Source organism: Cyprinodon tularosa, unplaced genomic scaffold (genome assembly GCF_016077235.1).
Source record: "Cyprinodon tularosa strain WSP-4 unplaced genomic scaffold, ASM1607723v1 ctg30, whole genome shotgun sequence".
NCBI classification, from domain to species: domain Eukaryota; kingdom Metazoa; phylum Chordata; class Actinopteri; order Cyprinodontiformes; family Cyprinodontidae; genus Cyprinodon; species Cyprinodon tularosa.
Window position 1 is genome coordinate 1757083 of NW_024039008.1, and position 23523 is coordinate 1780605.

At 37.0% G+C, this 23523-nt stretch overlaps 1 protein-coding gene across 1 annotated transcript in view; it reads right to left on the reverse strand.

Moving 5' to 3' along the window:
* Nucleotides 1–23523, reverse strand: part of gmds (GDP-mannose 4,6-dehydratase) — a 253457-nt gene that overhangs the window by 48161 nt on the left and 181773 nt on the right. The window contains exons 8-9 of the mRNA XM_038291751.1: nt 14564–14682; nt 14235–14331 (exon numbers count right to left, since the gene is read on the reverse strand). Coding sequence (XP_038147679.1) covers nt 14235–14331; nt 14564–14682 — 216 coding nt within the window. The remainder of the gene's footprint in view (nt 1–14234; nt 14332–14563; nt 14683–23523) is intronic.

Sequence of the window (23523 nt, forward strand, 5' to 3'; positions counted from 1 at the left end):
ATCAGAAGCTTTCAAAGCTATGACATCTTCATCTAGATTTACAATGTGTTTAATTATATGGTAATATCAATCGAATGACTCGGGGTAAATAGTTCAGCCCCGGAAAAAAAAAATGGAATAAATTCACAGAACATGAGCTCATCCTCGTTCATTAGCCTCAAGCTCCAAGGAGTTCTCCAAAAGTTTGCGCTCAAAATAACCTAATTACTTAGCGACACCATATTTTCAAGAAGAGAAAATCTGGCAACATACTATTTGTCTCTTATTTTACCTCAACCCTTGTTAGTCTGACATTTTGCATTATCGGTACTTTGTTTTTTATCATTTTTTTTTTTTTTTTACAAAGAAATCACAGCTTTCCTACTGATTGTGCATAAATTTGTATCCATGTTACTTTGAAGAGTAAGGATTTAATCTTTTAAGTCTCAAGAGGTAACACATAATTTATGCAAATTTTAAAGGTTTTAGCACTACTGTATGCAGAAAATCTAAAAAATAAATGAGGCAAAATAAAAAAAAGTTTGGGAACCATATGTCCACCTGCAGACATTATCTGTGTCAGGATCTGTGCAGCTGAGGTAAACATAAGCACAAAAAAATTTATCTAAAAAAATCCAAAGCTTTTAGATTTTTTTTCTCTTTTTTTGCTTGTTGACTAAATCCTGGAATCTGAGATCTCTGCTTTTGTATACATCCTAATTATTTATGCAGACGACACCTTAAGATTTGACAGCCTTAAGATTTGACAGCCAGTGTTGTGTCATGAGCATTTATTTGGAGTTTGTTTACGTTTTGATTCAGCTGGTTGTGGTTTTAGCTTTGATTAGTGTTCATAGAAATGGTTTCTACCTTTAGCCAGTATTCAAGTCTTTCTGTGTGCCATATAGGGGTATAACCCATGAGTTATAAATCTTAAGAAAAACAGACAAAAAACATTTATATAAAATACAATATTATAGAAGTTAGAACAGAAAAAAGGCAACACATGAGGCATTTGTCAATATGTCTAACTGCAGCCCGTCTGCAGCAGCCCTCTCTGGGCATAGCTGTGTGTGAAGTACTGCTCGCTCTGGTGGCGAGTTTTTGGCTTTATTTGGCAAAATGTTCATTTGATTTGTGTTTATCTGACCGTGTTATTATTCCCACACTAAATGAAAAAAGTATGAATTTATTATTATTTAGAGACTATTAATAACAGGAGTTCAAATGCAGCTCCAGGCTAGCCGTCACAAGAACGCTTCTGTTCCAATTGACCTATATTTATGCTGCCTGCTCCCGCTATGCCCAAGTCCATACTTTCCTGTGTTCTTCTCAAGAACATACTTGGAGAGGACACGAGTCCGTACCTGCGTTCTTGTGAATTGAGAAACGGCCAGGGACTTAAAATGGTGGCTCCAAAATGGCAAGTTGTTGAAGTGACCTGAAGATGACTTTCCCCTTAGTGAGAATAGAATTAGGATGTTCTGGCATGCTGGTCCATTTGAAGCTGAGACACTCATAAAACACGATAATTAGTTGGCTATTCTTAAAAGCTGATGAGCTCCGCACCTTGGAAGATTTTGGCTGATGCCTGTTTGTTCATTATTTTGTCCTGACATCTATGAGCATTGAAATGATTTATATTACTTTTTCTATAGTTGACAGCTTTCTAAAGGCTACTGATAGTTCTTCTAGTCTCTCTTGCAAACAAAACTCTATTTAAAGAGGAAACAAACAGAAGTTTCCTCCCACATGCTTGAAAAAAGTCAAAAGCATTCTTTGTGAAAGACTTCTGAGATCTCAAACTAAAAGAAAAGAGGCAGGTCCAAACACTTCATCTAAAAGCTATCAGGAATGCATCCAAGATCGCCGTCGATATTTGACTGTGTCAAAGCACACAAAAGTGCAATTGTCCTTTAGGCTGAGTTAAACCTGCCAGTGCCAAACATTATTTAGATACTACATCAGCGAGGTATGTCTTTGTCTCACTGATTACCTCAACAGGTGGGTCAGCTATGCTGCCAACTGTCATAAAAAGTTACAACACTTAACGTTCTTTATTTCAGCGGATCACTGGAACCATTGTCTGAGTTTCTCATCATGTGACGACACGACTGATGACGTGAGAGAATATGCAAGCAGGAGAGGCTCTGCTGAATTCGTTAAGCTCATCTCGCTGCAGGTATGACAGCCATCTGGGCCGAGAAGGAAGTGAAGGGGTTGCAAGTCTCTCACATGTAGACCTGGATAGGCAGTTGACAGGTGCAGAGGGGCGGTATGTCAACAATGCTATTTTAAGGAGCTGATGTGAGAGCTTTTTTATTATTCTTTCTCAACTCTCCCTTGGTTTTGGAAATTCTCAGCCCAAGTGTTACAGATTCTGCCACATGTTTAATCGACAGGAAGATGTTGATTTTCCATTTAGCTTCTAGGGCGTCTTCATTTAAGTCATGTTATTTGTACAAATTTACTACTGGTTTTTATAAGTGCTTTATTTTTATTAAGCAATCTAATTAGCCCTCAAGGGCACTACTCTCATAGCCAATAAACAATGAACAATGCACCACTAAGCAGCTACAATGCACCTGATGTTGCTGCAGGATGTTGCACAGGGTTAAAGCTAACACAAACACGATCCATTTCATATAGAATAATAATTTAAAAAGAGTTTCACCTCTGTAAGTAATCAAACTCAAACTAGTCAAAAGCTATAGATTCCAAGGTGTTTTTCTCAGCCATGCAAGCCAAATATTGTTGCATCACTGGTATGTACTGTAGCACTCCTTCCATTAGCACTTGTCACTGGACATGCACAAACTTGTTTGCAAACTTGTTTAAAACAAAAGGATAATAGGTCATGCATTGACAGCATTGGAGGGAATGCTGCTACGTGACTCCAAGAAAGCCTGATTTAACGTAAATTCATGGGAATAGAGGGTGATCATCTCTGCCTTTAACCAAATCACTCCACCGAGAAACAAACATCCCACTCATTCCTCTAAAAACTGGAATTGCAAAGCAATCATACAATCTTCCTGCGATTTGGTTTTATAGAGATAAGCTTAAGACAGTTAAAGACTAACCACTCCTCCCTTTAATGAGTGAGTTGTTGTTTTTTTTATCTTAAAATCTCACAACCTAACTATTTCTAACTTGGGATGCCTGTTTGACATTGTTCTTAAGATGAGCCTTTCTTATCATTAGATTCTCCAAAAAGCAAAACAATCTGATCAATAACAAGACACTGAGAGAGTCAATCCAAAACGCAAACTTGGCATTGCAAGTCAAGAGCAGGTGCTACTGCCTGACACACCCAGCTGCCAAGATACTGACAGTTCATAGATGGAAATCTCCCCAATCTGTCAATATACCAAGATGACGTTTAGATCCTGATGATAGTCGGCAGGGTGTACTGAGATGAACTGCTACTGGGCCCAGTGCTGAAAGATTTTATACATAGAACATGCAGAACAAGATATGGTCAGCTGAAGATGTAGAAAAGCAGCTACATGCTAATAATATAAGCAATAACAAATTGAAATAAACTCGTGGCTTTTGACTTTTTAATAAAAACTTAGCAATTTGTGAAAATTTAATCATGCCTTTACAAAGCAGAGTAAAACCCACAAGAAATAACTTACCGTAAAGTGATCATATTTTGTCCTCTGTCCTGTCTGCTACCTACCTCTTAAATCCTATCAAAATATTAAGGGATAATTTGATTTTTTACACAGATCTTCTGCATTTTAGAAGGCTCCAACCTGACTGAGGGGCAGGAAGCAATTCAGGCACTCTGTGCAACAGAGGTTGGATAAACTGTGGATATAAATCATCATATTACTTCTACTTATTCTGCTTCACAATGTCAGATTTTCTACTCAGGAAGAATTTTTATTTTATCTTTTTACAAAAATAAACCAATTATTTAAAATGTATGTTTTAAATATACACATGATAAACAAAAATATTAAAAAGTATCAAATGAACACAGATGAATAATGGTTTCAGAAATACTGCAACAAAGCAAAAATTAGCAACATTAGAAAATTGGAGTTCAAATGTTGTCATCACCCAGGACAGAAACGTCAAGCTAACGTTGTCCGAAGGGCTATATAAACAAATTAAAAAGCTGGTTTTTATTTTAATTATAAATAAAATAAGTATGGGCTATTTTGATTAAACCACTAAACTGGTCAGAGTTTTTTCAAAAGGGAATTTAAATCACCTTTTGTCCATTTAAATAAATGCAGATCCAAAATGTAGGATTTTAAACATTTGTCTTATTAAAGAAATCATCTGCTTTGCAGTTTTACTGGACTCAATTGAGAGAGAAAAAAATAAAAGCCTTTTTGAGCTCATTAAGAGCAGAATTAGGGTCACGCCTTCTTTGAAAACACTTGACACAAAATTCTACTTTTTAAAAGTAACGGGATAGATTTGGTCCTCTTTACTAAGGGATTTAGGTTAAAAAAGACAGACAAATACCTTGTGTTGCACCTTACAATTGCAATGATAAGAATTAAATATGTATCTTTCCTTACTCAGAAATAATAGAAAATAAATCCTATTTACATTAATCATCTGTACTGGGGGTGAAATCTAATAATTCTCCGTCTGCAATCGGAAACCTTAAAAAAAAAAAATCTGTCCAAGAGCAACAAATGGAGACCAGACTACACTGAGGACATTCCTGCTTTGGAAGCAAAAGGTATTTTTGCAGAACTCAAGCATGGGCACGACTCAAACACTAATTCAGACTTGTGATGTTCTTTGCAATAATTGAAATATAGCCTAAAAATACTTATCTGATCCTTTATGCTGTACAAGCGCTTGTTAGAAATGTACTGAACATGACTTTTAAAAAACGTTAAGCTAACCACTGCAAGCGAGAGTAAACAAAAATTAGGCATAAAATAGGCACGAGTCCAGGCATCATGTCTGGAGGACATCATGTACCAATGTCTACCAGTTTAAGAACCTTAAGGAAACATGACAGTTGGATTTATTAGCACTACTTATAAAGTGTAGGGTTTAAAAAGAGAGTTTTGCTGAGGACTGATTCTAACAACATAAAAAAAAGAATAAAACCTTAAAGCAACAGCTTTTTAAAAAGTTACTGACTAGACCTGCAGGGGTGGATTAGCATAAACTCTACAGACTTAAAGTTACTTGGCCTTGTTCTGATTTGACACTTTTAAAGAAAGCTGACAAGCAGGTGTGAGGCAATGGGGGCAGGGTGCAGAAAAATACAACAACTCTTCAGACTTGTTTTGACACCCAATAGCACAAACTGCTGAATAAGACATTTTGCAAAAAGAAAAAAGAAAAAAAGAGAATAGCATCATTTTAGTCAATTGAAAATATTCCTTTTTTTAATTTGGTGTTTGAGACGATCATGCATAAGCATTGGCTGTTAATAACAATTTGACTGATACACCTTCAGTGAAGTCATACTGATGCCAGTTGGCTCACTGGCGTCACGTTATCAAGGTTACTGCATACTCTAAGTCTTAGAGTCTTAGAATCCTCTTAGAGTCTAAGAGGATTGAGACATTTGTTCTCTCCTGCAGCCACAAGGACAAAATGTCATCATTTGGTTCTTGCAACGCCCTTTTGGGAGTTTGTACTGCTTGTTGTTGACACCTCATCTTAGTAGAGCCCTATTCTAGCATGTGATTGGTCAGGATTTGGATGAGCAATGTTTAGGAGGAAAAGTAGAGTTTATTTTACACTCTTGTTTACGAATGAAGAAATTCCCCCTATTTTCAAGTGTATAATCTACCGTTAAATCATGTCACTGTAAGTTAATACTGTAGATAGGTTTGAGGATTGGCTTGCAGAAGCGCCAATTAAATGTGAAAATATTTATGACATGTATTCTAAGTCACATAAAACTTTCTCAACCATCAACCTCCATCAACGAAAAAAATTACCACCTGCCATTTCATTTTCTTTGGTGAGTATAAAGAAAGATCGAGCTGACGGGACTTCTAGGAGGTTAGCAATGGAATTTTAAAGTGAAGTGTGAATAGTCAAACTTATTCATGTGAGCTTAGCTGGATGGTTAAAGAGGTTAACTTGTGAAACACATAGGAGCCTTTAAGGTGGGCTTGTCTGTGGCTGCATCATGGACCTATTCTCTAGAATGTCATCAGAAAACGGTTTCGGTGTGTTATGGGCGCTTGATGGCATCTAATCATGGCCCAGATCCCTAACCCTACAATCTAACTGGGAACCTTGCAAAGACACAAGCAAAACATTTAATAAAGGATTACATTTTAATTCATATTTGTGGCGTTACCATAATGCAGACCCTGCTTGTCATATTAATTAAAGTGATAGTTAGTAATAAAAGTCTTTACCAACACTCTACTCACAATTGTATGCATTCAAAAAATAACTAGATAGCATGTTGACAGAAAATATGCTTTCCCAAATTTTAATCACAGGAAAAAAGTTAAAAGTAAAAAAAAATGCTTATTTCTGCATGTTTTATATGTACCACAGCCGTATTGAATCAGAGCTAGAAGTTTTTACTGGAAGTTTAAATTTTCCAGATTGACAACCGCCCTATGATTATGTCCTCTTTGCTTTTATGGCATTGGAAACCATTAACTTCCCCCAGATAATATACTGTAACAGGCTCAATATATAATATGTTTTGTAATATTTATCAGGAATTAGTGAAAATTATGTAAAGTGTTTCAAATCAGAATAAAAGACAACCCCTCCCATCAAACACATGCACAAAAGACTGTCAAAACAGAAGAGAAGCCCAGATAAATATAAGATAAAGAGTGAGGATGATTCAGCCAAAGTAAATCCTTTTAAAGGATACTAAGGCTTCTTAGGTATTATTCAGACACTTTCTGGTTTGCTTCTCTTGCTTTGCGTATTACTGGCTCAGGAACCAGGAAGTAAACACGGGCTGCGCACTGCAACGAAGTATATTCGCATCGATAGAGAAGATCGATTGTTTATAGGGAATCCAAATCAGACTGATTTCTGTTCATTTAACACTGAATTGCTTTTTTTTTATCACTCCCTTAAAAACAAACCAATAAAAATGAACAACAGATACAGACAGGATGCCTTTTCTTAAACAAACAATTCATAAGCAGATATTGTTGTGTTGCGCACCTTGTGTTACTTTATTTACAACAGACAGAAGTGGAACTAAGCTGCAGCAATGGCAATGGAAAATGGCGCGCATTGGACGAGACAGAGAGTTGTAAAGATAGATTGACAGAAAGCTTCCCATTTATCACCAGTTGTCCTGCTCGGCATGAGAGGTTGGACAGAAACCACCAAGCTGTCACTCAGCCCACAGCAGTTAATGCCCTCCAGTGACACATGAACTATGAGATATGACAGCTAGGCTGTATTAGCACAGACACTACAAGTGTCAACATGCAGGCACTGACTAAGTGAAACAGCGGTACTCAGTATTCACAGAAAAGAGACAGTTTAAATTAGGTGAAACTGTGTTCATACAACTATTAATAAAATGCAAAGCAATGCTTTGCTGCTGTTATCGTCTGGCCTTTTGTGCAAACTTAGATGTAAAATATCCTTGAAACTACCTTAGTGGTCTAGTTTTCTTCCTGTTGATTTGAGAACTCAAGATATTTTTGCAAGTTTTCCATTGACGTCCATTTTTATTCTTACTTACATGCCAGGCATATTCTGTAGATGACTTCCTATGTTAAAAATACAACTCCAAGCATTTCCCTTGTTGGAAACAACCAGCCATAAACACAGATGCAACAGTTTTGCACATATTTAATGCAAAAATAAAGTATTTTATCAACTTAGGCAATTCTCTTGTAGGTTTGTCTCTAAACCCAACCTTTGTTTCTTGTGCATTTAATAATTGATAATTAAACCTTTAAAAAGTTGTTTATATAAAGAAAAATGAAACCTCCAAATAACACTAAATCTTTCAAAATCTTTCATGGTTATGATGGTAAAAATCATCTGGGATATGAAACTAATCAAAACAGGTACAGAACAGTACAGAGAGTCACACCTGAGACAGCTTATTGAAGCCAAAGCACAGAGCAGATAAAACCCCTGCAGTATGTCTGGAATAACTGATGGCCCATCAACACCATGACAGTAGGAGCAGTTTGAAAAATTCAAAAACAAGTCTGACAGCTTGCATCACACATCTTTCGCTTTCACGTGTCTGCAGAAAATGTGCTTACTTCCATTCCCGAATTCAACCTTAACACATCGTCTTAAGTAACCCTTTCCATGGTTAAAAAAACAAACAAACAAAAAAACTTGATTTATCTCCTGTACGAATACAAAAACACACAAGAAAAAAAACACCCTTTGTATACAACCCTAATGTCTTGCCTACCTCTGTCCTCAGGGTTAGCGCGTACACTGACAGGGATAATGATGAATTACACATAATTTAACATGCAGCCTTAGGTGACACTCCACCTACACCACACAAGCCTTTTTTTCCACAAAAAGCCCAAATGGGAAACCATCCAAATCCTCTGAGAACTAAACATCAAGCATGACACTGAAAGCGTCTGAGTCAGCTGAAAAGTCAGGACACACATTGCACCCACTTGACGACAGGTATTTCCACTTAAGGTGAGCCACAATAGTGAGGTATGAGCCCAGTGTCAGCTGCTTCCTGTCTGATGGTTCAGAGGTTAAACTCTCTTCAGCTTCTAGAAAATAAGGAGACAATAAGAGTCTACCCGATGTAAATGAACCGTCCTAACCTTGTTATCTCTACAAGCTTCAACCTCTGAGGAACTTGGGTGAAAGAAACCTAACATAATTACTCTTGATTATCAAACTGCATTCCCTTCTAAATAATGTCACATTTTAGGGAGAATCCTGTTATCCTTAAGTGAAAATCAATATCTAGATCTTCATTGAAAGATGTTTTCATAATGATCAATCAATAAATATTAAGGTATATCAATATGAGGGCCAAGTTAGTACTAATCTTTTATTCTAAGACATGGTACTAATCTTTGTGGATTAAATTAGTGGAGCTGACACTGTCTTGATGAGGAAAGCCTCTCCAAACCATGAAAATCAAACTCTGTGTTTTACAGTTCATATGAGTTAAATTACCTTGAAATATGTATATCCTGCTGTGTTATGGTGTCGAATATAGACTTTTTTCAGTTACTGTATCTGTCTGAAAAAGATTATTCATGGTCATCATCTTTGTTTTGTCTGGTAAACTGTAATCTGGTCTTCATGCTTTTCCTATACAGCAAAAATAGATGTGAGCGATATGACGATATTAGATGGTGAAAGATTTGAAAGTGTACACGAAACGGCAGTGATGAGATTATATGGATCGGTTAGGTTACCTTCTATAAATTCCACCAACGCACCTGATGTATTATGTAGTCGACCTGACCTACCAGTCATAGCGAATTACTCCTTGTTTATGTGTGCAGCAGTAGCCACATGGAGAGCCATGGCTAAAAAAAAACAAACGGAGGAGTGGGTCGCAAGACAAAAAACTACTTCTGGTATATAGAACTTGTTTGGCTTTTCCCCAAATGACAAGGCGCAAACAAAACTCATTTGCAAAGTTTGCTCAAACCAGGTTTGCATGTAAAAATGGCAACACAGTGAATTTGTTTAATCACTTGAAGAGAAAGCACCTGAAACAGTACACTGAGAGCCGAACAGTGAGCAGCATTGCAGCCAGAGGCATTCGGTGGACCCAAACAGACATCATTAACACGGATATTAGATAAAGGCACTCCATATGAGAAGACAAACGAGGCTAATAAAAGGAAACATAAGGGGTTGCTTTTTATCTCTCAAAAGATATGGGTCTGTTCAAAACAGTTGAAAACGAGGGGTTCAAATGCCTGCTCTAAGTAGTTCTACCATGGTACGAGCTACCTAGTAGAAAATAAAGAATAGAATAGAATAGAATAGAAAATCCCTTTAATGTCTCACAATGGGGAAATTGTTTACAGCAGCAAAAGGTTATAGTTAAAGTGGTAACACAATGTGCACCTTAGAAAGTGTATAAAAATAACAGATAGGAAAATAAAACAAGATAGAGTATTGTACTGTACAGTTTTTTTTTTACAATTATAAATACTTTGTATCTGGAGAATAAAAAAATCATAATAGATATGTGAAAAATAGCAGCAACACTGGACAAACTGTGCAGAAATCCACATGAATGTAACAACTTATTGAGGTTGTTTGGAACAGTGATGGTAATAAAGTCTTACAGCTGCTGGGAGGAAGGATCTGTGATAACGCTCCCTGGTGCATTTACTGTAGGGTGCAGCAGCTTCTCCAATACTTCAATTCCAAATGTTCTTTAGACGCATCAGCAAAATGCTTCAAATTAAATGAAAATGTGATCTGGAAGGTTCTTTGGTCTAAATTGTCTTTTTTATTTTCTTTCATTTAGGACTGTTTTGCATACAGGAATGGTCTGGTTATACTTACCATAGACTAGCAAGTTGTTCTCTTAAAGATCTCAAACTCCTGCCCTCCCAGTAGCAACGTTTCACTTATTTCTCTCTCTTCCATGTGATTGTGCTGGCATGCAGTTTTCTACTTACCAAGGGTCTGCTGTGGGTTCCTGGATGATATTTTAGGGTTTTAATGCTTTCAAGGTTCACTGGTTTTAACAGGCAGAACTGGACATTTTGGAAGTGTTGTCCATTTAGCATAATGGCTGATTTCAAACTCTCCTGAAATCTACTCAATCCATTACCAGACTCATAAACTGCTACAATCCTATTTCTGAATGCTTTAATCTGGTCATCTGATCTCAACACCAGATAACACTTCAATTACATACTTCAACATGTGCCAACAGCCTACTAAGCAGTATCCACAAATTTCCCTCATTGTGTAACCTTAATCTTCCAAAGATCCATTACCATTAGCTTACGATGGCCTGATATTTACATCTAGGTTGTTCTAAACCATCAGATCTCACACACCAAAAATGAATCAACAGTACAGGTGATAGAGCGACTATAATGGAATATCACAAAAACTACACATTAAGGTGTCTTGGCCCACAAGTCAGTGTTGACTCAATCAATTCATGATTTAGTTTTCCTTGTGGATTCAGGGTTAAGACTCTGAATAAACGAGCTGACATGCACAAAGAATACAGGCACAGGTGTGTAAAGACTGCTTCCATACCCACAGCAGTCAGTCAGCAGGGCCTCTTTTTTAATCCCCTGCCGTCACTCAACTGAATCTCAACCCTAATCTCAGAGGGCCAATCCTCATGGGACAGGGGCTTCTGGATTTCAACCAGGAGTTTGATGGTTAATCTGAGCCACAACACTCTAGGGTAACCTAACACCATCAGCAGGGCGAAGCTGCAACACCCTTGAGACCTCCTAAATGCAAGGCATACCTACATCTAATGAGAGATAGACACCTGATAAACTTCCTGTTGCAAAAGCCCACTTGTTCGTGCAGAACTTTGTCTCTACAATACATACAATCCAGCTTCTCACTGATCAGGTTCAACCTAACAAAGAAAGTGGCACATTCTGATACATTCCTTTACAATAAAAAGGATGATATCTGGTTAGTTTTGGTGATTATGTGCAGCTTTTTTGCGTTCATTGACAGGATACAGTCAACATTACTCTCAAAGAGGTGGGCTGGCTTGTTTCCAGCTGTTTAAAATCATACAATGAGCCGCCTGAAGCTGTCAGCTGCACCCTTTGTTGCTGATAAGTGTATGGTTTCGGACACAATGACCGGCAATGAAACTCATGTAGAAACAACAAGAAAAAAACCTATGACTCACATAGTAAGGTCAAGTATAGAAATCATCACTGTGCTAGTATATAATAAGTTAAACATAACTAAATGTTTTTCAAATGTTTAACAGCAGTGCTATTCACAAGAAACCCTGTGGAGCTCATCAAAACTTGAAGAACTGTATATATTGTCATTTAGATAAGTAACTAACTAACTGTTTAAAGGTCAAACATTTTGACATATTCCCAGAGTGGCAAAGCATAATTAAATACTAGCTTCCTATGGGGTGATAAACAAGGAGATATTCATCCAATCATTTCGTGTGGATCAATCTAAGGAGCAAGAACATTAATGAATTTGTAACATACATTTTTACTACATTATTTATACGGTAACCAAAGTCATTTCTAAGAATCTGTGAACCTGTCGGACTCTGGCACGTGCGACGGATCGTGAGTCAAATTCAGGCTTTCACAGAACAATAAGGAGCTTGATAAGAAAGCAGTTTCTTCAAAGCCACATATAAATATGAAAATCAATTAATTTAAATAGTTAAAAGAAGTTTTCAATTTACTTAATTTACATCAGCTATTCACTCTAAGTGTTATCTTAAGCTGCTTCACACGACAAGCAAACATTTCCCTAAATATAGACTGAATGCAGTTCAATAGTATAGAACATACTGTAGATCTCCTCCTCCATACCTGCAGCCTATTGAGTTTGTATCTGGTCTCAGATAGGTGACTAAGATTTTTTTTTTAACGGCATATATCTCACTTGATTTAAAAGAACAGTTATTAATGCTTAGAGTTGTATAGTCGTGATGGCATGTGAGGTGGCGACATGGACTTCCTGTTTTTCTGCACTCACAAGCCAGAAAGGAATAAATACTTAAAGGTATTGTGTAAGATTTTCGCAAATTTTTGAAAAGACCCACCCTCCACTTAAAAAAAAAATAATGCAGATTCACAACCATGTACCCACTCCCGAGAGGAAATACCTATTAAACGCGTGCATGTTGAATAGTTGCTGTTTTCATTGCTCATAAAAGCTTACTTTCCAAAAGAAGATTTTCCATTTTTCCATTATATCAGACTCACCACCGGTAATTGAAATTTTGGACGAGCACGTAAGACGGCCTTACGTAAACTTATCACCAGAATGATTGACAATAAGGAGCACCACCTATTTTGTTGATCCACCCGGAAAAAGAACATCCCCTACTCTACCTTTAAAAAAACGAAATATTCCATAGTTGCTTTTATATAAAAATACAAGAAAGTAGGATAAAATATTAACTGCTGAAGCATGTATGAGGTAAAATATAAAAAGATAAGGAAATTATTTAGGAAAAAAAATCTTAATTTAGAGCACACGCAATAATTTTTGAAAGAATCAAACTAGAAACCTTACAGGCATACTGAGAGTTTTGGATTGCTCACAATGAAGTTAGCTTTATTAAATTAAATAAAAATCAAAGATACAACAGGTGAGGTAAGGCTAACTTTATCTATATAATTTATATTCCCATTGTAGGATGACATCCTCTCTTCCTATAAACAAATCAGAAAACAAAGGAAAACATAACTAATGTATCCATAAGTGTAAACAGTGAAAGGAAAACTAAATATGATGTAAAAAAAATTACATCATATTTAAAAGTCTATATCCAAAGCTTCTAATTATAATAAAGCTCATAATCTATCTTTAAATGCAAACCTTATTTAGCTTGATGCTTGATCTACTTTTGCGTCCTTTATTAACTTAACTTGGCATAAAAAAAATGTTTGTCCCATTCATGAAGCATGATGGTCACGGTTTATGATGAGTAGGGATCAGAAACAGAATACAAAAAAAAGTTTGGACCATTATAAGAATTTCCTTTCACATTTGGATAGTGACCGGTGGAGGGATGGGGTAGTTTCCAGCTTTTCTTCCAGTTTTTTAAATTATTGTGTTATTGCAGTGGGATAGACCCTGTTGCCTAAATGACTCTTTGATGTTCTTAGTCTGTGTTGTTCAGGGGTTATTTTCTTCTCTCTTCTACTGCACCTATGTCTGTGGATGTGATTCTGTGTTCAGTGGTTGGTAGTGGGAAGCAGTGCCAGACCTGCTGATCTGTTGGTAGTAACTAAGTATGTTTTTCGTCATGCACTAATTGGAATTTCTTGTTTTAGACAAATTAGTTTGGTTGTTTCTTGCTGATAAATATATATATATATATATATATATATATATATATATATATATATATTAGGAAAATATATATATTAGGAAAGACAATCCTGCATCCCAAAATGTAACCCTGATTTAAGATTCTTCTACACTGATGTGAAACACTGATTAATATTTCCCAGGAGTGTTTACAGGATGCTATCTGTGCACAAACCACAAAGTATGTTTTTTTTTCCTCCTTAAAATATATATAATTCGTTATCAGTGTATAGAAAAAAAAAATGGGCAAATTGTTGCCTAAAAAGAAAATTATAAGAAGAAACCTGACTTACCACCTCAGTGGGACGGAAGAATTTTGGGTCCACCCTAACATGGACCACCCCTGTATCTTTGCAACGACCAACCTCATTTTCATCCTTTCCTTCCCACCTGGAAAATTACAAAATATACAAAGGGAGGCTTGATTTTATTAACGTCAAAGATCAGGGACTATCAAAACTCAAAGTCTTTATGAAAACCTTTGGTCTAAAAACAAAGTAGAGCTGAATGAAACTTTTTCTTTTTGTTTTCAAATAAAAGGAATGGGAACAGAGAGAATAAACTTTCTCGGTCTGTGATTTTACACATTATGTGGTTATAGAAGTGACCTGTGAGTACTCACACAATGGTCTTTCCAACATGATTGAAGGCCTTCTGTACAAACTCCCTCACGCTGTGCACCTCCCCTGTAGCGATGACAAAATCTTCTGGCTCCTCCGTTTGCAGCATCAGCCACATGGCCTGAAAGAGACAGAGACAGTGAGGTCAGGCCACAGACAGATCATAAAGATGGTTTGGTGTTCCACTCTGGACGCTGCCCAGCTCTACTCTGACAGACAGGAAGTTAACCTGTGACCTCCGAGCGGGGCACTCGCTTGTACCTCTTTTCTGACGTCACCAATGGGGACTCATGGGACGCAAACTGTGGGAAAGGAGGACAGAGAGCTCCCACAGGCCCACTGAGCTGCTGCCACACACAAAAATCTACACGTGGTCATGAAAACTCAAGCATTAAAGCAGAGCTGAGCAACTGCTGTTCTCCTAAACATTCTAAACAGCATTGTAAGACTAAAAAAGTGTTACTATTTCAAAGTGTCCAAAAATACTCTGTTATATGTGGGGCCGGCAGATTAGAACTGTGGACCTCTGGAACATCCAACATGACAGGAAGAAAGTCACCAGAGACACAAAGGCAGACAGGCAGACGCTGATGTCTCTAGAATCGAAGATGGCCACACAAACAGTTGGAGATGAGAGGAAATATAAAAGTCAACTAGAATGTATGTAGCAGCAACGTGCCATTGATAAAATCTGCTACTTAATCATTTGATCATTGTCAGTATTACCAATTAGTGTTGGAATGTATTTGTGTTGCGCCTCTTAGTGCTGAAACCTCTGGGCCACCTTAGATACGACTTTAAAACAAATATATTTCAATATATGTTACAGTCTATGATTACCGCATCTGTCCCTGACTGTCTAATAGGACGTAGCTAATTCAAGCCGAGAAGGATCGCAACACACTGGCTGCATAAGTGACAGGGTGCGTTTAAGTTAAAAATGACCGAACGTCATGTTTTGGAAGATCTGCAAAAGACGTTCACACAAATGTCCCCAATATTGGCGTGTAGAGCCTGTGATAAGCTAGCCTCGTGAGACCATCCTGATCTCGCAAGCTTTCAAGTTTTCACTCACAGATCAATCTGGCTACTTTCTGTTAAAGAAAATTTGGAGCCGTTCCCCAAACGAACGTCCAATCAGCGTTGGCTTTGGGGCGGGTTGAGGTGTGACGCAACGAGAAGCGCGACAGTTCAGTCTAAAGAACATGGCGGCTTCAGCCGATGAAACTAGCGTTAGCGTGGCTATCGAGCAAGTTTTATCGGAATTACAGAGTATTTCTTCACTGAAAGAAGAGCAAAACTGGAGGCTTTACTCAGAGGAAAAGATGTTTTTGCTCTTCTCCCGACTGGTTTCGGCAAGAGTAGCCTGGCTTGTGGTTGTGTTTTCGTCATCCCTCTGTTAGTACGTCATATGCTTCGTTGATCTGATTGGTTTATTTGGCCCGTCTATCACCAACATAGGCCAATCAGCTAACCAGTATTTTCGCTCCTTCCCAAAATTACTTCAACGGAAGGTTTCCAGATGGATATGCGGAGTAAATCCATCTGGCGGAGTCAGGTTAGTAATAAGCATGATGCTTAGAAGCAACAGCTGGGTGTACAGCTCAAAGTTACAATCAGAGTAGGAGAGCTGAGTGCAGCCTTTAAATAAAACGCCAGCTTGTCACTGCCATCAGGGGACTTAACTTATTCTTGCTGTGTTAAAGGTTTGGTTCACGTTAGATTAGATCCAACTTTATTGCCATTACACATGTACAGGTACAAGTCAACAAAATGCAGTTTAGGTATAACCAGAAGTGCAATAGCAGCAAGTGCAGGATAAATAATGGTTCCATAAATACAGGACATGTTAGGAAACGTGTTTTGCCCACTGCCAAGGTAAAAATATGGCTGAGATCGGTTTTGTTTGACTGACGATAAACAGTGCCAAATAAACCAAGCTTTTATACCGATATAAGCTTTTGCCATGTTCTAGCTCTATGACCATCTCTAGTGTTGGCAGCAAAAATTTTAAAAAGAGGGACCGTTTACCCCCAACACTTTGGGAATGGGTAGCTCATTTTCCTGCCAAACAATGAAGACCATCATTATACAGAGAAAAAGATAATTAACCAATGGGAAACATTTTAGACAGCTCCCTCGTGAGTAGCCATTCCAGACATTTTTTTGCAGCCATAAAATTAACATGAGCTCCTCTCTATATCTAAGCAATGTTAAGTCACATGTGAGGCCATCTGTCTGAGAGCTAAAGCATTAACCAAACTAGGTCATCAATGGAACAATGATTCAAAGCACAGAGGTAGATCACAAAAAGAGAATTGGTAAGAAAAAAAAATCCCGTTAATGATGGCTGGGTCACTTTCCAAGCCCCAACCTTGATTAAAAACAATATGATGGAACTTTAAGAGCTTCGTAGAATAAAATATCATCAAACTACAGGAACGCTGGAAAGACAAATGTGGAAACTTTCCTTCACAAGATGTGAGAGGCTGGTATATACAGAGAGACAAAGACCAATGACGCATACGTTATTTCATACCATTTGTTTTCATACCATTGCTGCAAAAATGATGCCAACAGTGGCAAACGTTTTACAAAATGTAGCCATTTTATGTCGAACATTAAACAGGATGAGAGTCCACTGTGATCAAATGTATTAATCACAGCTCCGTTTGTATAATGTTTTCTCTTAATTTTCCTTGAGGCCAAATTAAAGGTATACCATAACCATAACATGTTTAGAATATAGCCTCATAGAAATACAAGTATTACATTTCAAATGAGATGTTTTACCTGCTCATATAAAAAAAATTGTTTTCACACATCTCTTTATATAAATGTTTTAGTAAATTAAGTCAGTCAGTTCTGTCAATGGATGAATTAATGTAATACACAAAAATTTCAATGAACATCTCAAAATATATTACATGTATTAAAATTTCAGTCCCATGTTCTAATGCTTTGTTGCAATTGTTTGTAAAACCGTATCTTAAATAGTCATCATTTCAGAATAAAACACAATGTCCCATTATCATTGGCTTCAGTAAAGTATTTCACTTAGTGATCTTTTCCAACATAGCCTTGGTTTGCTTTTCACTTTCTACCATTCCCTTAGCATTTAGTAAAACATGCTTATTTAGAAAACTGTAGAGGAATGATGCACAACACTATAGCTATAAAAACATCCAACAAAAATGAAGAAGCAGAACTAATTTGGGGAAAAACAAACTGACCCAGAGGAGTTTTATAAAGACAGTTTATGTGCTTGGCTTGCATCAGTAGCAAGTTAGGAAGTTTAATGAGATAAAGCAGGAGGCGTCACTCCAAACATTCAACAGATGCTTCATTCTGAATGCAGCCATATATGTCGACGCATCTTGAAAAACAAAAGTTCCTCAATTCCAAAATCAAAACTCAATTATGTGATGAAAATATAGCTTTCAAAGGTAGTCTAAAAATAGGACACCATTCATAATTTAATGGGGCTACTGTATGTAATATGGATGAGAGGGCAACAACTATAATAATAATAATAATAATAATACATTTTATTTAAATGTGTTTTATTTTATCATACATCTTTGTTTGTGTAATTCTTTTCCCCATTTGGGATGCAGTTATTTTCACATAGTAATATATAACCCAATGTCAATAAGATACAGCTCAGTCTAACTTTAATATAAGCTGTACTTCTTACATCAGAAGCTCTTCAGACATCTTAAAGTATGGTTGTTGGGAAATATAGAACTATAGAGTGCCAATTGTGTTATTGGATAAGCACATGGCATGCAAGCACACACAAACATGAATGGTGATGGAATGAATTTCCTCAGGGACGCAAGGCCTTCCTATCGGAGGAATCGTTCAGGGTCATCCGACCGCTCAGCACTGATTGCTCCCCTGAGCCTGACCTCTGACCTCTCACTACTTGGCTGCTGATGTACAAAACAGATTCTCTCACACTGTTAAATAGGCCAAACATGTCACCTCAATGTCTGAGTGACTAAGTAACAAACCAATCAGAGCACGATCCACAATAAAAGCAGCATCCAAATATGATTTCTGCTGCTTCAAAAACTGTTGAATAATCATTTAAAACAATTTATTCAGCAAAATCTAAAAGATGGCAGAAAACCCTAACGCAAGAATAGCTTAATCCTAACCTATTATACAAAATAGCTAAGGCTGATTTTTGTTTTGTTCCCTCAGAAAGCTCTATAATTGAATCTCAACAAATTTCAAAATATAACACTATTTCAAAGATCTCAGCATAATTTAATACTGAAAAAAAAACTGCTCTCATTAAACACCCTGTTCTCAATCCTCTTGGTTCTATTCCCTGCTTAAATTAGAGGATTCCTACTAAAAGGAGCTTCTGATCCCTAAGAAAACTCCAGTCAATAGAATATAATAATATATTCTATTGACTGGATATTTCCCTAAAGCCACGGGGAAACTGAAATATAAAGCAAACAAGAACAAAACCAAAGTTTTGATGAAAAAACTCATTGTTTTAAGTAAAATTTCCTCAGACAGTTGCATCAGCGTATTGAATGGGTTCGGTCCTCAGCTGTTTATTAGAGAGGTTTCAATTATTTTCAACACAACTGCAGTTAAACATTTTCCGATCTTTCTGTTAAGCTCTCCTTTTCTGAAAGGATGTCACTAGCTGATCTACTGTTACTATTTACTATGTTTGCTCTTTATTTTTCATTCTCACGTAAAATACTTCATGGATGCTGTGTTTATTGGTGTCTAATCCTGGCATGAAGACATCCTGGGTGTCACTGCTACAGGCTGCAACTAACAATTATTTTGCAAATCGATTCATCTGTCGATGTTTTTTTTCGATTAAGCGATGAATAATCTGATAGCCAAAGGTTCCTTAAAGGAACAGAGGCGGAAGAAGCAAAGACTGAGGGGTCAGTCTTTTATCGGAATTAAACCAGGTGAAAGTAAAACGTTTCCAGTTGAGGAGTTCTGGATAGAGCAAATTCACAGATGAAAAATATTTATCTTAAATGCAAAACGTTTACATATTTTATAACTATTTTGATTTAACTACTGCTCTAAGTGTGTCACTCTGTCAGCTATAGGTATGTTTTAGAGTCTCTACTCCAGTTAGCAATTAATAAATTAGTTGAAGAATATTTGGATAATTGATTAATGATGATGCTGCTCAGTGCCACAATGGGTAGCACTGCTGCCTTGCAGCAAGAAGGTTCTCGGTTCGATTCTCGGACTTCAATTTCTGCATGGAGTTTCCATGTTCTCCCTGAGCATCTGTGGGTTCTCTCCGGGTACTCCGGCTTCCTCCCACGGTCCGAAAACATGACTGTTAGGTTAATTGGCTTCTTTAAATTCTCCTTAGGTGTGAGTGTGTGTGAATGGTTGTATGTCCTGTTCGTCTCTGTGTTGCCCTGCGATGGACTGGCGACCTGTCCAGGGTGTACCCCGCCTGTCGCCCATTGACAGCTGGAGATAGGCACCAGCACCCCTCGAGACCCTACTTGGGACTTACGGTGTTAGAAAATGGATGGATGGATTAATGACGATTAATGTGAAACACAGTTCAGTGCTGGTTTAGTGATTTTGTGTTACATTGTGTCTCAGCCATGGACGGAGCCATAACTCCTATTAACTGTGTAAACTTTCAGGCTCTGTATAATGTTCAGAAGTAGAGCAGGGACCCAGTATATAGAGGCTATTATTCCTCAAGCCAGGGTTGAGGGATTTTTGACTAGGAGACATTTGCTGCTTATCTTTCCTGACGCACTCTGTCCATTTCCTGCCCAAATACTGTCAATAAAAGGTGGAACTACCAGCAGAATCTGAAGAAACAAAAAAATAAACATTTTTTTTACTTTTAATTTTAGTTTGCATAAAAAGTGTTCTTGACATGTGATTCTGAGTTACATAGATTTTTTTTTTTTTTTCAGAAAAAAAATGCCATTGACAGGGTACTGTTGATTTTGCTACTTTGCACTTTTTCCGCCATGTAATCTTCCAGTAGTTCTTCTGTTTTTCCCCCCCACATGCTTTTTATGTCGTCTGAGTTCCCTGCTTATTTCAGCAGATGTCTCCTCCCCCTAAAGTGGCCTCTGGTTCTGATGGAGATTTTTTCCAATTTGAGTGTATTTGTTTCCTCTTTACTGTCACCACATGCTTGCTCAGTAAAGAGATCGTGAAGATTGGGAAGTCAAAGACTTTATACATGCACAGAATTTTTTCCATATAGAATCAAATGAATAATATCACATGAAAACCATATTTTGAATTTAATCTGACTGCATTCAAAAAGAACTGAATCTGCCAATAAAAAGGGATTACAATTGATTGGGTTGATTGAACTACAGTTTTAGTTAATTGGATTATGTGTAATTGAATAAGAATTAGACCAATTTGCCTTCTAAAATGCCATGAGATTGTATTTACTGTTAACTGGCATTATATAAATAAACTCAACTGAATAGCATTTTCATTTAATAAATGGCTGAGTAGCACACAAATCCATCAAAGGTTGTATTACAGATGTTAAATCTGGTCTGAAAATTCCTGTCTGTTGTTTTGAAAGGTTTCAGCCTTTCCGTGTTCTTTGTGAACAGGATTAATTATCACTGGAAATTGTAAAACATCAAACACTGACATCTACACTGTAATACTGTTTTGATCATCTGACTGGCTGATTATTTGAACTTGTAATGAAGCAAACTCTTTCCTTCTCCCTTTCCTGCGCAGCATGCTGATGGATGTTTAGCCCGCAGTAAACTGGATGCTCGTGATGATGGGAGCTGGGAACAAGGCTCGCTTCTCCTGCAGCCAGAGAAAATGTTTACGGCAGGAGCTGAGTGATATGGCCTCCACTGATTTCTAACCAGGAAATGTAATAAATAATATGATGTGTATTTTTATTGTAGGGGGAAATAAAGAGAGCTGAAATGCATTCAGATCATTTTATCCTTTACAGTCTGCTCTCAGCTTTGGCTTCACCCCCTTCCTTAATTTTTTATGCTCCCAAACCTAACCTCCTTTCCATCCCCCCCCTGCTGTCCCTCCACATTCTCAGGGGCTCACAGAATTGCACTGCTTCATTAGCTATCTGATAAACAGCTCAGAGGTTCAGTCACACTGAACCCATACCTCCCTGTTCACATGGCCATAGAATGAACCCATCACACACCCCACACTTGACTGCAGCTGAGACAAACCCAAACCCCTGCGACCGTCAAAAACTATTGTACTTGAATCATACGCTGACATAGAAGAGGGGGAAATGGATTGTTATCAAATGTGGATTTTAGTTCAGTTTTTGTCACCATGGGTCAGCTTGAATTCCAAAGCAAAAATTTTAGAAAAGCACATTTTTCTGAACCTTTCAACAAACAGTGGACGCCATTATATTAACCTCTATGAGAAATAAAACTCTCTGTCCATACTTCAAACATGTCTAAGTTTGCAGACTAAAAATACATTCTTACTGGAAAAAAGTTTAAGTGTGTTGCAAAGTTTTACGATCATACGGACAATACCAAATATTTTAACTTTGTGCTCAAAGTGTATTCTCTACACATTTTAAAAGATAATATCATGTTTATCACCAAACCTCTGATATAAACCTGCCAATTAATGACATTATAGATTCAGTAAACTAATTTTGAATAAATAACAGCATTATAATTCAAGCAGGAGATACATTAAAATTAGATACTTAATACGTCAAGCTGCTTTCAGAAAAATACAAAGTATTATGGAAAACTACTTCTTGTTGTGTTCCATAGAACTTTTTTTCACATAGATTTGTTAAAATTTATTTTAAAAAAAGTACTGAATTGCAGTGGTTAGCACACACGACCCATGTATGGAGGCCTTAGTGCTCGATGCGGGCGACTCGGGTTCGAATCAGACCTGTGGTCCTTTCTCCCCCTCTCATACCCTCTTTCCTGTCAGCCAACCATCCATAAAACGAGCCATTAGAAAAACAATGTAGTTAATGAAAAAATTGCAGAAAAATTTGATAAGACATAGTGACCCAAAACAACTGTGCGAATAAAAAAAACAAAAAATAAATAAACTGAACAAACAGATGTTAATATGGTCCAAAGTTAGAATGATAAGGAGGGATTTTTAGCTCATTATTGTGCTGTGATGAGATCTTTTTAAAGCATACTGCATATATGCTTGACCCCATAGTAATGGTTAGATTATAAAATTAAAAGTCTGAAAAGATTTTATGTTGCCTACGATGATGAGTTAAGAGTACTTTCAATAATACTGAGATGGAAACATGGAATAAATCTATCTGAGAATAAGCCTGTAAACCAATGGCTGGGCTCTAAACACTTCCAGACTTCAACTATGGAGAGATTAGCACAGGTATCCTTTGTTACATTTTGCAGATTTCACTGTATTCATGTTATATGTTATATAACACCCTGTTTTTTTTTTTTTGGAAAAATAAGTTTTTTTGGAAATAAGTTTTCTAACTAACTACTAAAACACTATGATAAGGCACCCACTGTCACTGTTGCCTATGCAACTAAGTCTCCTGGACAGGTCCTGTGAGGTCTGCCTGAGACTTTACAAGTCTATTGAGCACAGCTTAGAATATTAAGAAAATTTCCAACAACAGTTTGGTGATAAAAAAAATTACATGCTTTAGGAGATAACAACAACCCTTGGATGGGAAAAAATGCAGCTTATAATACCACTGTCAAAAACTCTTTAACTTTTTAAGTGTAAAACCTCCTAGTTAAACAAAAATAAAAAAGCAGCTACAAATTCCATTTAAAGGATTACCAACTGCATATATTACCATCAAATTATATTTATTTTTTGCGTAAGATCTTTTTTTTTTTTCCTATTTGTGTGTTGTATTAGTTCCTTGCCAGATCTCCTATCAGAAAAAGCAGACATTGCACAACCAAAGGTTGCGGGAAAATCCCTGGTACAAACCAAAGGCACC